We start from the raw sequence: 14,978 nt of genomic DNA, 5'->3' as shown, positions 1-14,978 counted from the left end.
GTACAATTATTAGAAGAGTCTGCAGAGGAGCAGCTGCTGGAACCCCACTGGCTCCACATCGGGCTTCCAAGAGTCAGAATATGAATAATCCAGTCAAGGTTGTTTTCTCCACTCCTCTCAGCCCCTCACCACCTCCCGCCAGCCTTCACCTCCTGGTTTGGGCAAGTCCTATTATATTGCTACAGGAAGAAGCGTAGCCCTCCCTAGCAGCTGCAATAATTGTGTTCCTATTGTGATGAAGACCTCCTCCTGGCCACCCCCCTACAAGTGGCCATTGTGAGTGGGGAGTCAGTGATTACACGCTTGGCCTGATGCGTTGGGGGACCCAGCTGCCTAAGTGCTGACACACGAGCATGCGGAAGGCCAGGGAGGGGGCCCGTAGAGGTGGAGGCAAGAAGTGGGGGAAACCCAGTCTGTGAGATGGTCCGACATAGGAGACCTTCTGCATAAGTCAAGCCCAGAACAAATGAGGCTTTATCGGGCCCCAGTGATGAGGGGTCTCATCTCCCTTTGAAGTGGAGCTGAGCATGGGGCCTAGCAGCTTTCCCTCCTTTGGACCAAGCAAACATCCTTCTTTTGATATGCTACATGCTCATTATCTCTGCCCCATTTAATGATTTTTGATTGAAGGGTGGCGGCTGGGATGCTGAGAGGATCCTTAGAGAGGCTCCACACAGCCAAGTCCATAAGAAAGGCTTTCCTTGTGTCTGGGCCTAAATTTGGAATTTCTTAACAGTGTGCACTTGTTCTTAGAGGCAGATAAGGGCTGAGCATGAAATTCTTAATTAAGCAATAAATAGAGAGTGGGGTGTCAGCAGATGTAGCCAGTAGCCATGGCAACAAGAATCACATGGGCAAGAGAGATGAGACTAGATGGAGGCCTCAGGCCTGGGCCTGACTGACAGCTGAAGAATCCTACAAAGCTTGTAAACCAGATTAATTAGCTGACTAATTATTTCATAGCGTTAATGTAACTAAAAAATAAAAATAGTTCACCATGAACTGAAACATTCCTGGGGGTGGAGGGAAGACAGCAGCCCACGAAGTAGTAAGGAAGTAGCTTGGGAAGGCAGAGACACAAGATGTCAATGAAACCGTGTGAGTGGAGAAGTGGGCTTGCTGATTTTGACTCCTCGCTTGCAAGCAGGAGAGAACACTCGTTTTACGGTTACACGTGTTCCCAAGCATAACTTGGAAGTCACAGCCGGGGCCTGCCATATCTTCTTGCTCACCACCTCAAATACTTCCTCCTCTGGGTCCTAACCCATACTTCAGCAGCACAACTCTCCTGGGCAATATTTTCAGTGGCTTTGGAAAGGCAACCTGAACCAAGCTCCTCAAAAGATATATTTAAGTGAGTTTATAACAGTTGTTTAAATTCCTGTTCACAGCAACATGCCAGGTACATCATATGGTCATGGACTTCCAGTAATACAAAATCCAGTTTAAAAAAAAAAAGTGAAGAGCCTGGGAATGTCTCAGTTGGTAAAGTATTTGACCTGTTAGCCTGAGGACCTGGATTTGGTCTCCAGAACCCATGTAAAAAAGGCCGAGAACAGGAGGAATGTGCACTTGTAATCTCAGAACTGGGGAGGCAGAGCCAGGTGAACTGGACCCCTGAGCCTCACTGGCCAGCCAAACTAGCCTAATTGTGACATTCCTGGCCACTGAGAACCCTTGTCTCAGAAGACACGGTGGATGGCACCTGAAGATTGACATCTCCAGGTAGCCTCTGGCCTCCACATACATGTACACATCTGCACCCATGGACATGTGCACCTGCACACACACACAAAAACATGCAAAGAAGAGGGACTGTAGAGAGAACACTGAAATGAAGATACTGCATTAATGGAGAGAGAAGAGGAAAAGTCCATTGAGAAAGTTTTTACCAGAGTAGCAGGTTATGCTAAGCAAGCTTTAACGTATTTGAATGCTTTGTATCACATTTCCAAGAGACAAGTAAATACTCTTAACCTCCCTGTAGAAGTGAAGGTATTGAGGCGTGAAGCAATTATAACACCATGCCCTAGGAAAAGGAACCAGCCAGCCACTGATTAAAACCCTAAGCCCCAAGCACTGGCCATGAGCTTTCTGGAAACCCAGCACTCCATAAAGATGTTTGCTGAGCAAAGACAAAGCTAGCCTCACTGGAAAGGAGAAATGGAGGGGTCAAATGTGTGCATGGTGTATTTTTCTCTGTCGCTGGGAACCAGGGAGAAGTTTTCTTCTGCAGCCTGCCTAGAAGCCCCTTCTCCATCCTTTGTGGTCGGTGATCAATGATTATTTAGTGGGTAGCACACTCTAGTGGAGGGACCCAGAGCGAGGAGCTAGAATGCCTGGGTTCTGTTCTTTTTCATTCTTGTTTGGGCCTAAAGTTAGAAAAATACTGTAAGTCTCATGTGATGAAGTCAAGTACAAGAGATATAACTAATTGTGACAAGAAAAAAAAAAACTTCCTACAATTGGAGTGTGGTGAGGTTGCAAACAGACAGCACAGCAGATCGTTCACTTAGAAGCAGCTAATATTCAATCCAGACAAAAATTCCAGCACAGAGAAAGGGCTCTGGATACAAAGCCTCACCTCCGACTAAGAGTCTATTTGCAATTGACACCCACCGGCGAAGGAAAAAATCAGTTTTCTCCAATGAGTGTCATTGTGTTTATCAACCACACTCCAGAGCAGGCCCCATGCCCAATGAGTAGTTGACAAACCAAAATGGATTCCATGTTTTTGTTTTTGTTTTTTGTTTGTTTGTTTTGTTTTGTTTTTTTGTGTGTGTGTGTTTGTGTCTGTGTGTATATGTGTGTGTGTCTATGTCTGTGTGTGTGTGTGTGTGTGTGTGTGTGTGTGTGTGTGTGTGTGTGTATGCTTTTGGTTTTGTTTTCATTATTTATTGGGTTTGATTTGCTTGCTTTTATTTTTGTTATTTTGGGGGAATTGAGAAAGACAGTGAAGTTAAGTGGGTAGGGAGAAGAAGAGAGTCTGGGAGGGGAAAGGAAAGGATCAGTGTATATTGTATGAAAATAATAATAACAACAACAACAACAAAAGAAATAGTTAATGAATGAAATCCATCCAGTTGTCCGAGAGGCTGCCTCAGAAGGAAACAGCAGCTAAGTGAAAGAACAGCACAGAAAAACTGACCTGAGGCTACACCTCAGGAAGTCAGGCAGTTTCCTGACACAAAAGCCAGACTTCTATGCATGCAACTCTACTGATGTCTCACATCCTATAATACACCTGTGAAATCTTGATTTGTATATTCTATGTGAATTATTCTAGTACTAATCCTAAAAGATCACAAAAGCAAGCGACTAGATGAAAGTAAGGATCTAACTAATTTATCAAATGTGCAACACAAATCTCCAGTTGTACTTCCTATGGGCTGTGTTGGCGTGCTGGCTATGATCATTACCTCACTGTTAGCAGGCTATGAGGAAAGGCACACAGGTCTGTGGGATGCACGGTAGTCTATCCACCTCATTCCTACAGACGCTGCAAACTTTACACACAGGATATCCATAATCACGGTCAAATGAGCGTTGTCAGTGTAGCTGTGTGGGGAGCTAACACCGGGGAACAGCACACACCTCAATTCCAGATCAGAAATGGGAAGGTAAGTGGTTGTAGTCATTCATTTCCCCATTCACTTAGAGTATAAAAGAGGTGACACTGACCACACAAGTTCCTATTGATCATCCTCTTCAAGAATCAAGAGTCTTTAAGTACATTACACATTCAAGCAACCCTCCAAGGCTTCCTCTTTCTTTTCCAAATCATAGGCAAAGGAAAGATTATGAGGATATTTTGATACAAAAAAAAGTATTCATTAGTAAGATCTATCTACCTAATAAAATGTCTTCTATTGAAACGATGACTATCACTTGATTAGTTCATATTAGAAATGAAATATGAATGGTTAAATTCAGTGCAAGGAACATATATTTTAACCCATTTGTCAAGAAGTTTTTTTTTTTTATGCCAGGAAAGCACCAACTCTCCCTTCGTTGCTATATTAAAATTCAATAGTGGTAAAACTTCTGTGTGGGTCAGACCCAGTTTTCATATGGTTATGTGCAAGTGGGACAGACAAGTGACCCAGGGCAACTGCCTACTATTTACTATCCTTAGGGCCAAGTCTGGCTTGTGGCAGGGTTGAGACTTGCTGTGTTGATCAGGCTCCCTGAATTTGTCAGAATCTATTAAGAACAATTTATAACAGAGCCATCATTGCAGAAACCCATTTTATCAGATACTCTTTCTTGCACACCACCCCACAAAAATGCAGTGTAGCCACTTATTCCTAAAAGGTCACAAAAGCTAAACAATTAAATAGAAGTAAGGACTGAACTAATGGCGTGTCTTCTATGGAAATGGTCATCTATAGGATGGCTACCATTGATTAGATCATATTAGTGAACTGGCGAGGCTGATACAAGTGGACACCAGGATTCTCAGTGACCCATGAGGACACTGGAGTAGAAAAACAAAACCAGACAGACTTCAGGAGGTCAAAAATGGACAGTCCTGTGTCTAACACTGGGGTGCTATGAAACACACACAGGAGAAGGTTAGGAACTCCTTCTGCCCGCAGACTGCAAAGATGGTGTTTTCAGGGTCCTTCTTCTTCCTCTAACCCTGATCCTGGACAGACTCAGCCTGTCCTCCAGTCCTCCAGCCCCCCTTAGCTCACGCCATCTAGTGCCCCTAACCTCAGCAGCCCTCCAAAGTTTCTCTTCTCAAATGCCACGCGCATGCTCCCTTGCATCAGCGTTGGCAAATAGTCTCTGCTGTTCCCACTGCAATCAGCTGGGCCTGTCACTTTCATAGGGTGAAGTCAGTTGTTGGTTGTTTTCTTTTTTTTTTTTTCTTGATGTTTTGATCAGCATGCAAAGAAGTGGGATTTATTGTGGCTTTCCATACCTACTCATCACTGGACTCTGTTCCTCTTCACTCCCCACGTCTGTCCCTCTTACTGTCCCTTTCCCCCACAGTTACCACCTCTTCTACTTTCATGATAGACATATTCCATGACACTCTCTTGTTCCTACCTCCCTTCCATTCAGAACATGCCCTCCTCTCTCAGAGCCCTCTTTTCTCCTCCCATATCATACACACACACACACACACACACACACACACACACACACACACATCTAGATTTCACACATGAGAGAAAACAAGATATTCGTCTTTTTGAATCTAGCTAATTGGTTCTAGCATAATCTAATTCCTATACATCTTCCTCTGAATGTCATAACTGAATTCTTCTCAGATAAAAAATGCATGGTATATATGTATTAATTTTCTTCTTACACTCCTCTGTTGATGGAAAGCAAGGCTGACTCCATTTCCTAGCTATTGTGAATGATGCATCAATAAACACCGGTGAGCAGGAGTCTTTGATATGCTGATCGAGAATCTTCCATGTGTATACCTTGGTCATGTAGTAATTCTGTCTTTAGTTTTTAGAGACACCTTCATACTTATTTCCATATTGCCTTTACCACTTTACATTCTTGGTAGAGGCGAATAAAAGTTCCTTTCCCGCAGGGTGGTGGTGGTGCATGCAGAGGCAGGTGAATCTCTGTGAATTCGAGGCCAGACTGGTCTACAAAGTGAGTTCCAGGACAGGCTCCAAAAGCTACACAGAGAAACCCTGTCTCAAAACAAACAAACAAACAAACAAAAGTTCCTCTTTCCATGCATTCTTGTCAGTGTTTGTTGTTGTTGTCTTGATGGTAGTCATTCTGACTAGAGTGAAATGGACTCTCCAAGCAGACTTTTAAAATTATGTATATGCGCTGGACGGTTGGTGGCACATGCCTTTAATCCCAGCACTCGGGAGGCAGAGGCAGGCAGATCTCTGTGAGTTCGAGGCCAGCCTGGTCTCCAAAGCGAGTTCCAGGAAAGGCGCAAAGCAACACAGAGAAACCTTGTCTCGAAAAATCAAAAAAAAATAAATAAATAAAAATAAAATAAAATTATGTATATGCATGTGTATCTGAGTATGGGTTTGTGAACACGTGTCTCATGCCTGCAAACACTAGATCCCCCTGGATCTCCTGGAGCTGGAGTCACTGGCAGTTGTCCTGGGAAGCAAACTCAGGTCCTTTGTAGGAGTAGCAAGCACTTTTAACCATGGAGCCACCCCTTCAGCCCCATCTCAGGGCAGTTTTAATTTGCAATTATTTTACTACAAATAGAATACTACCTTAAAATCAATTAAAATATTAATATCACAAACACTTAAGTTAGATTAAGAACTTTGATAAAGAATTTTACATACCACCCTTTATTTAACTGCGTGTTTGATGTAAATCCTATTAATTATTTTACAAATAAAGGGACTAAGATGTAGAGTACCTATTTATCTACCACCCACTTCCTACTGAGTCCTGGGACTGAGATTTAAACCCATATGATCTGATTTCAGAGTCCACTCATTTAATTACAACACACAGCACAGCCATCCCCTTTATTCCTCATTGATTTCACAGCCCAAAAGCTGAGGAATAAAGCTTTCTGACTATATGCCCTCAAAAACTACTTCCGTGGGTGGATCCTTACCCAGATAGGTGAGCTGCCTTAACTGGCTGTTGAAGAACCAGTCACAGCCTCTGTCATGACTGGGCAAAGGAGGAGATGGAAGCGACTGACCCGGGAGATTCCCACATCTGATGAGGATGTCCGGGTAAGGCGGTAGGTCCCCGTGCTGCACCAGGAGATGACTTTGGGGGGCAAAGCTGTCAAAGGTTGCCGAGTACTAAAGTGAGAAGGGAAAAACACAATGATGAGCAAGGAGACCCCTCCCCTCAAAAGGAGTCGTTTAGCAGCAGAACAAGTCAACGCAAGCCGCACTTCCTGTACGGAAATGGGCCTACTTAAACCTATTCCATAGAAGTTCAAAGTCAGACTACGACATCATCAAGTGTGAAGACTGAAGAAAGCCATGGGGTTCTTCTTGTTCACAACCACAGTGAAGAGAGGAGGAAACCATGACCCAGACAAGTGAATTGACTTCTCGTAGTCAAACAGCTGTAAGAGAAGGGGCCAGGTCTACAGTTCCTTGCCAGCTTTCCTCAGGACATGAAGAGGCAAGCGGTGGTCAGGATCTGTGCATGAGTAACAGCTATGGCTGACACCGCTGGGGCACCTGGTGACCAGTCAACCCCTGGGAGCCCAGCGATTGTTCATCTCACAGTACCGTTCTAGAGCAAGCAACCAAGTGCTCAGATCACAAGGCAGGACAGTGCTGAGCCGGTACACACACCTTCCTGAGCCACATCCTTATCCTTCGCTTTGGGGGAAATTCCTTGGACTGTTCTTATGGTAAACCCAATGGACAGCAAAGAGAGGCAGAGGGACAATATCCTTTCTGAGGGCCACGATGAGAAGATCAGCTGAGATAAGGACCTCCTCTATCCCTAAAATACACTTCCACAACTATATAGACCTTGTGAGTTACACAGAAAAAATCAACGATGAGAAAGGGGAATAAGGTTGAAGAAACACGTTGAATTACCATTTCCATTTTAAATTATTTGATGTCTTATTATTGTTGTTGTTGTTATCGTCTTGAAAATGTGCTCACTTTCTATCTAGCCATTACCCCTAACAATTTGGTTCTTTCCACTGAGGCCTGCCTGGAGGAGCATGAAGACAGATCTCTTTGTAAATTCACCTTGAGCCACAAGGTGGCAGTATGAAACATGTGATTGACCAGTTAAGAAATTTTCTCTGGCTTCTAACCATTGTAACAGGGGTAAGTTAGGCTGTAGCTTATATTTTTAAAAAGAGAGAGAGATAGAGAGAGAGGGAGGGGAGGGAGGAAGGGGAGAAAGAAAGAAAGAAAGAAAGAAAGAAAGAAAGAAAGAAAGAAAGAAAGAAAGAAAAGAAAGAAAGAAAGAAAGAAAGAAAGAAAGAAAGAAAGAAAGAAGGAAGGAAGGAAGGAAGGAAGGAAGGAAGGAAGGAAGGAAGGAAGGAAAGAAAGAAAGAAAGAAAGAAAGAAAGAAAGAAAGAAAGAAAGAAAGAAAGAAAGAAAGAAAGAAAGAAAGAAAGAAAGAAAGAAAGAAAGAGAGAAAGAGAGAGAGAGAAAGAGAGAAAGAAAGAAAGAAAGAAAGAAAGAAAGAAAGAAAGAAAGAAAGAAAGAGAAAAGAAATGAAAAAAGAAAGGAGAAATTATAGGAAATGATTAAAGGCTACTTTTCACTGAATTACTAAATTTCTAGCAGAACTAGTTTCACATTCAAGATGGGATTTAAATACGAAAGGGTTCAAGTTAACAAACAAACCATCTAGCAAACTGCTGTAGCTTCCTTCGTGAGCATCAGATAATAGTTACAGCCCATGCCTTCACAGAAGTGGAGCTAGGAACCACTTAGTGTGGGAAGCAATGCCAGTAGACGGGTTTACCTGCAAAGACCTGTCCATGCAAGGGCTCTGGAACTGCAGCGAGTAGGTCTCTTGATCCAAGAGTAGAGCCATCCAGCCATAATAGTTAGACAATGTGTCACCCACATAATTGACAGTGATCGTCTTGTTTCTGCTGTCAGTTATGATTAAATTCTTAGGAACACCAAGGGCCTTCTCTCTATAGTGAATTAAAAAGAAAAAAATAGTAAATAAGAGTTCCAAGGTAGGGTCTTGGAGATAGATCAGCAGCTAAGAGTACTTGCTGCTCTTCCATAGGACCTGGGTTTGAATCTCAGGACCAGTGGGGTTGCTAACAACTCTGTGTAACTCCAGTTCCAGGGGGACATGACTCTCTCTTCCGGAGTCCATGGACACTTGACATAAATTGTGCACATACATACAGGAAGGAGAAGTGCACATATATCTAAAATAAATGAATTAATACACTCTAAAAAATTTTAATTCCATGGTAATTTCCCCACTCTAAATCTTCCTCTTACATCATCTGTATTCTTCCCTGTTGGTGATGTCATGGGGCTTCTACCTATGTGTCTACAGTGGTCACAATCTATATAAGTCAAAACAGCCCACTAGGAGACGGCCACCAGAAGCCTTACATACCTTATACTACCGTGGTAGAAATGGATAAGTAACATTAGTATCTGAAATCACTAATAAATGTCACCTTAATGAGTCCACATAGGCTAGAATAAAATACAATTAATTTAACAAATGTCTACAGTAAGAATTTTGCCATGTAGCAAGCTTGTTAACAGCGGGAAACACATTATTTTGAGTAACTTGATATTCCTAGAGGAGCTTTCATGGGCCCAGAACCTGATGAGTCTAACTATTCAGTACCCTTCTACAACTGCCTGGGAGAAATGGCTTTAGTAGTGTTCCCTAGAATGAAGGTCCTGGCATCTCTCCCAGGGTCTGGCCTACTGCACAGAGTATACTGCCACTGCTGCCCTTTGGTGTTCCTGGGTTTGCTTTTTGCAAACAACACATTGTACTAACCTGGAGTCAGACACACTTCTTTCTTTCCCTTGGTGACCTCTGTCTCAGCACAGGGGTTTACACACATTGGTGCTGATCATGCTTGTTATAAAATGGAGACTAGTTAGATAAGGTTTTCCAAAAGCAGCCTGTGCCATCTTGCTAACTTTTATAAAGGCTTGTATACGGAGCTTATTTTTACCAAATTAGAAAACTAAGACAGGTTGTGGCAGTACCTAGATCCCCTGAATTGTTCTCTGTAGCCCATCCCAGAAAGTGATTTTTAAGACTTTGTTAGTCTTATAATTGACTAAATATATTTAGTCAAAAGCTAAGACTCTAAGCCAAAATGAAAATAAAAGCATCAGGAAAGATTTTTTAAGTTCAATAAGCATATATCTGTTTTTCTCCTTTTGTTTAGATTTCATAGGAACTTTCACCAAGGCATTTAGCCACAAAGCAGATAATTGAGCTCTGAAAGGAAAAGGAAATGAGACAGAGAAGGTAAAGACTTCTCACAGTGAGATGGAACCTGAGTGTATCTAAACCCAGTTTATAACCCAATGGCATATAATGAAAAGGAAACACTCGTGTGAGAGAAACAGTTCCTGCAACATCATCCAACTTGTCATGGTCTCCTGAGTTCAAATGAATCCCTGCCTTTGCCTCGTAAGTACTTGAAATTATAGGGATGGGCCACTGGGCATAGGTGAAAACAGGAATAATAAATAGCTGGGTGAACATGAGACTGGGATAAAGGATCTCAAGCTGCAGGTCTCCCTGGGCCACAGAGAGAGACCCTTAACTGTGCTGGTTAGTTGATAACCTTGACACAAGCTAGGGTCATCTGGGAAGACCGAACTGGAGTTGTGAAAATGCCTCTATAAGATTGGTTGGTAGACAAGTCCATGGGACATTTTCTTGATTAATTACTGATGTGGAGGGCACAGCCCACTTTGGGTGACGTCTCCCCTGGGCAAGTGGTCATGAGGTGTTTAAGAAAGCAAAAGTGAGCCAACCATGAGGACAAGCCAGTAAGCAGTACTCCTCCATGGCTTCTGCTTCTGTTCCTGCTTCCAAGTTCCTGCCCTGATTCCCTTCATGACAGACTGTGGTAGGGACACGTAAGCCAAAGAAACCCTTACTCCCCAAGCTGTTTTTGATCATGCTTTTCTAGTATAACAATCGGAAGCAGACTAAGAAGCAAAAGGAAATAAAAAATGCTTTTCCAAGTTAGAATAAAATGAAAAAACAAATAGACATAAAATACAAAGGTGAACTAAACACATCAGTATGTGTGAACTTGGGAACTTACTAACCCTTTAAATTGTGGCTTCCTTTCTTCCAGCATGGAGACAATGTATTCTTCATTCCTTACCATTTATTTGGATGCCTAAACTGTCACATGAATAACATGATAACAAACTTGCCTTTTGACATTGAAGCAGTATTGTTATCAACAAAGTACATATTAGGGACCACACTATCAAGGTACAAAATAAAATAACAAAGAAATTTCCCATTTCTGTAAGTTTGGGATTTTCTGATGTTGTGCACTGAATGACTATGGTGTACTTGTTGCTATGGGTCAATGGTTGCCATGTCTTGGATGGTTATTCATGATGTTTTGCCCTTTTAACACATGACTATAGGCTTTCATGTTACAGATCACTGACCCAGTTATTTCTTGTGAGATTAAACATATTTTTCCCCTATTAATGAAATAAGAGTGATAAAAAATGATGCATTTGGAATAAAAGAACTATTCTGTCCCATGATAAGCCTATGCAGTGTTACCTGGATTGCCACAAACTTAAAAGAAGCAATTTTCCATCTTTAAGTTTTAGATACGTAGGATTTACTTCACACATTTCTACTAGGATTTGTATTGGAACTACTGGACAGGTCTTAACTTAAATTCTTAGAACCAGAATGGATATGAAGGAAGTTTGCTCCAACGTCAATCCAATGCCTAGTTTCCCTCATTACATTTTATCCTGTCCCTGTTTTCAGTTCATGATATATTGGAGGTCTACTTACAAATTTTATAGGTACATTTTTTAGTATTATTATTGTTTGAGACAGGGTCTCATCATATAGCCAAGGCTGATCTCACACTCACTGTTCAGGCCAGCTTTGAATGCCCCGTTTCAGCCTCCCTACACTTAGAACTGCAGATACATTTCACCACATCCAGATAAAACTGTAATGTTTAGAAAAACCTTTAGAATAATAAACATTTTTCTTTAGGTATTTGTTGTGTATCATCCTAGCTACATACTTTCTGGTTGGAGCCATGAGTCCTAGGAGTGTACAGCATAATTTTCACAACTAACACATTGAGAAATAAACATAGAGATTTAAGAAATAAATGTAAAATGAAAGTGATATGAGAAGAGATAAGTGTGAAGCAAGAAACATCAAGGAGATAGATGTGTTGACTCCAGTGAGCACCATGGTCCAATTTGGAATGGGATTCTCCACAGTCCAGAGAACAGTTCTATATAATTCATCTTTGACACTGAGTCTTTCAGCTTCTACAGGGACACAAAAAATGTGAATAATGAACTGCAAGACCTAATCCAGAGGAGAATAAATGAAATGTCAAAATTTCTAGTCAGTGATTTGCTATATTAAATGAAATTGTCTTTCATTCAATAACAGTTTGAAAGACAGGTTGAATGAATAAATTTGTTAAATGAATGAATGAGTGATAACTGTGTCTAGATATGCTGACTGGCTACTTTCTGACATTTCTCCCCAATGAAGATGTCTATACAGAAAATCATACAAGTGTCAGGAGAATCCTAAATTTATTAATCAAAGATTAGAAGTTGATTACAAGTCATCAAAATTTGTTAAGTCAACTCTAAGCTATATACTATTTACCAAAATGACTCAGACATTTAAACACTATGGTTGGAAACCCTCTTTGTGGCATGAACAAAGTGTTTTGAAGTAGATCATGATTTTTAAAAATGCTGAGGTTTCTATATGAACTCACATCTCTTCTATTCAACCCATGTTTTGTCAATTGAACCACTTTGGAAAACAGCTTATTTTTATTTTTTGAATAAGTTCAATGACCTCTGAACTTTTACTGGTCTTTGCTCCTGAGTTTCCTACTTCTGCTACCCTGGCACTTAAGAACTTTGGAGGTATTTGTTACAGACACCATGATGGCTAGATCCTACACACGGTGATCTTGCATGAGATTTACATAATGTTGCTACTGCCTAGGTCATTGTGGGGATTTAAGACTTTCTCACCTTCCATAAGTTGGTAGTAGTGGCATTTGGCATTCAGCTAGCCTGTGATGTTCCACAGGGCCTCGTATTTCTGTGTTTCACATCACTGCTTGCCTAGGTTTTTGTGAGTTCCACCAATGTGTAGCAAAATCTGTTGAATAGCTCCATATGCAAGGCCTCCACACACCAAGCTGTGTTTTAAAATCTCACTGAAGTCAAATTAATCTCCAAGCACTAGGCTCTGCCTCTTGGCTCCATAGGCATCATCTAAGTTCCATAGTCATGGAAGCAGCTATAATCTCTGGGGAGTATAAAGTAACCACCATCATGCTCTCCTCAATATGCCAGGACAAGTACTTTTCTATCTCCAATTCCTGAGCCCGAAGGTCCACCATGATTTTGCTGAGTTACTGATGTTTAGGGACATCTAATTCCATAGTCAACCCAAGGTTGGCAGTCTTGTATCATAAGCCTTTAAATTCCTCCTCATGGTTCTTCTTTATGAACAGCAACCTCTCCTTGAAAGCTTCAATTTCCATCACTACTGCAGCCAAGCGATACTGGCATCATCAGTGACATGGCAGAGCCAATAGCTCCTCTCTAAAGATCAGAACATACACTAGTTACTTTTCTCTTACTGTGATAAAATACCATGGCAAAGGCAACTTACATAAGAAGGAGAAGGAATTTATTTTGGCTTATGGCTCTAGAATGGTGAGAATCCATCATGGTAGAAAGCATTGCAGCAAGTGTCAGGCATGGTGGAATGAACAGGAAGCTGAATGCCTACTTCTTCAATACAAGCATAAAACAGAGAGAGAGGAGGAAGTGTTTGAGACTTTAAATACTCAAATTCAGCTCCCAGGGATGTATTTATCCTATCAAGGCCACACCATCTAAACCTCTCCCAAAGAACACCATCAGCAGGAGACCGAGTGTTCAAATACTTCTTGATGCCCTTGGAGAAGCAATCCTCGTTCAAACTACGATAGCATATAACCAGCCCATCTCATACCTGACTCTAAAATCGCCAGGAACAATACGGTTTGATCTCCAGAAGGCTACTGGCATTACCCATGGGATTTGCAAAGATCTGCTCTTTGGTAGTCTTGAGTGTAACACCCTTACTCTGACCTGGAGCTCCCTTTGCTCCATGCATTCCCAAATTTTGTTCTTCCATCTTCAATTATGAGTCTCTAGTTTCCTGGAGGAGGCCAGACACTCATTAAGTTTTTCATGGTTTCCAGACTCTGGAGGATGCTCATCTCCACCTAATCCCCCAGTATTACCACAACCAGGTGCCCAGAGCACCAGCTACCCTAGGAGCTGATATAATAGAGCATGGATATCTGGTCATCTGAGACCCACAGAACCTTCATCTACACAGATCGCACTGCTGGCCAACCAGACTCAGGTTGGGCGACCAAGTAACAACTGATGGAGAGGAAGATGTAACATTCCATGGAGCTCATGTTGTCCAGGGATAATGGTCAGAAAACTATGACTTAAGGTTGGGCCACCAAAATTAGTTTAAAAAATACACTAAGTGAAAAAATTGTTCAAATACTTTTAACATTCATGGCCTACATTTCTTATTCTTTTCCTAGTTATCATTTATACTATTTTAGTAGCTATTTAAATCTTAATACATCTCAATACAATCAACTGGATAGTTTTCTGAGAAATTATTCTTAATTCTTAGGAACAGACATGTGTCCCAAGAACCCCCTAAGAATTTTGACTAGAGCTAGTTATCAAATTTCTATCATTATCTTTTTTATTAATCAATTAGAATGCTAATTTCCAGATTCAATTTATAGAGGTTATAATTTCAGTTTCTTTTTTATTTTTTAAAGTAATTTATTTATTTTTATTTCATATGTATTCATGTTTTGCCTGCATGTATGTCTGGGTGAAGGTGTCAGAGCCCCTGAAACTGGAGCTACAGGCAGTTATGAGTTGCCATGTGGGTGCTGGGACTTGAACCTGGTTCCTCTGGAAGAGCAGGCAGTGCTCTTAAACACTGAGCTACCTCTCCAGCCCTAATTTCAGTTTCTTGAAAAAAAAATGAGGACATTTCCCCAGTTTCTAAAGGCTTTTATAAACATTTCCCCTCTTTAAATGTTATTAAAACTCTGATACCATTAGTGAAGTTCTACTTATCTTGTGGCCCTTCATGCCACCCAATGAGTATTCTTCTCTTCCATCAGCACACAATAATGTGATAGTGGCCACTAGGTCAATCAGAGACCCACCACCACACACTGTGAATCTAAACCAACTTTTTTCTTACCTCTTTACGCCAAGACAGCT

General features: G+C 41.4%; 1 protein-coding gene across 1 annotated transcript in view; it reads right to left on the bottom strand.

The window, feature by feature from the left end:
- The window catches only part of Pkhd1 (PKHD1 ciliary IPT domain containing fibrocystin/polyductin), a 471,509-nt gene that overhangs the window by 205,408 nt on the left and 251,123 nt on the right, over positions 1 to 14,978 (bottom strand). Inside the window, exons 48-49 of the mRNA XM_052743962.1 lie at positions 8,419 to 8,596; positions 6,575 to 6,770 (exon numbers count right to left, since the gene is read on the bottom strand). Of these exons, the coding sequence (XP_052599922.1) occupies positions 6,575 to 6,770; positions 8,419 to 8,596 (374 nt within the window). The remainder of the gene's footprint in view (positions 1 to 6,574; positions 6,771 to 8,418; positions 8,597 to 14,978) is intronic.

Source organism: Peromyscus californicus, unplaced genomic scaffold (assembly GCF_007827085.1).
Source record: "Peromyscus californicus insignis strain IS unplaced genomic scaffold, ASM782708v3 Scaffold_19__1_contigs__length_69161282, whole genome shotgun sequence".
Taxonomy (NCBI): Eukaryota; Metazoa; Chordata; class Mammalia; order Rodentia; family Cricetidae; genus Peromyscus; species Peromyscus californicus.
The sequence above is the reverse complement of the archived record's forward strand: the minus strand, read 5'-3'. Positions and strand labels throughout refer to the sequence as shown.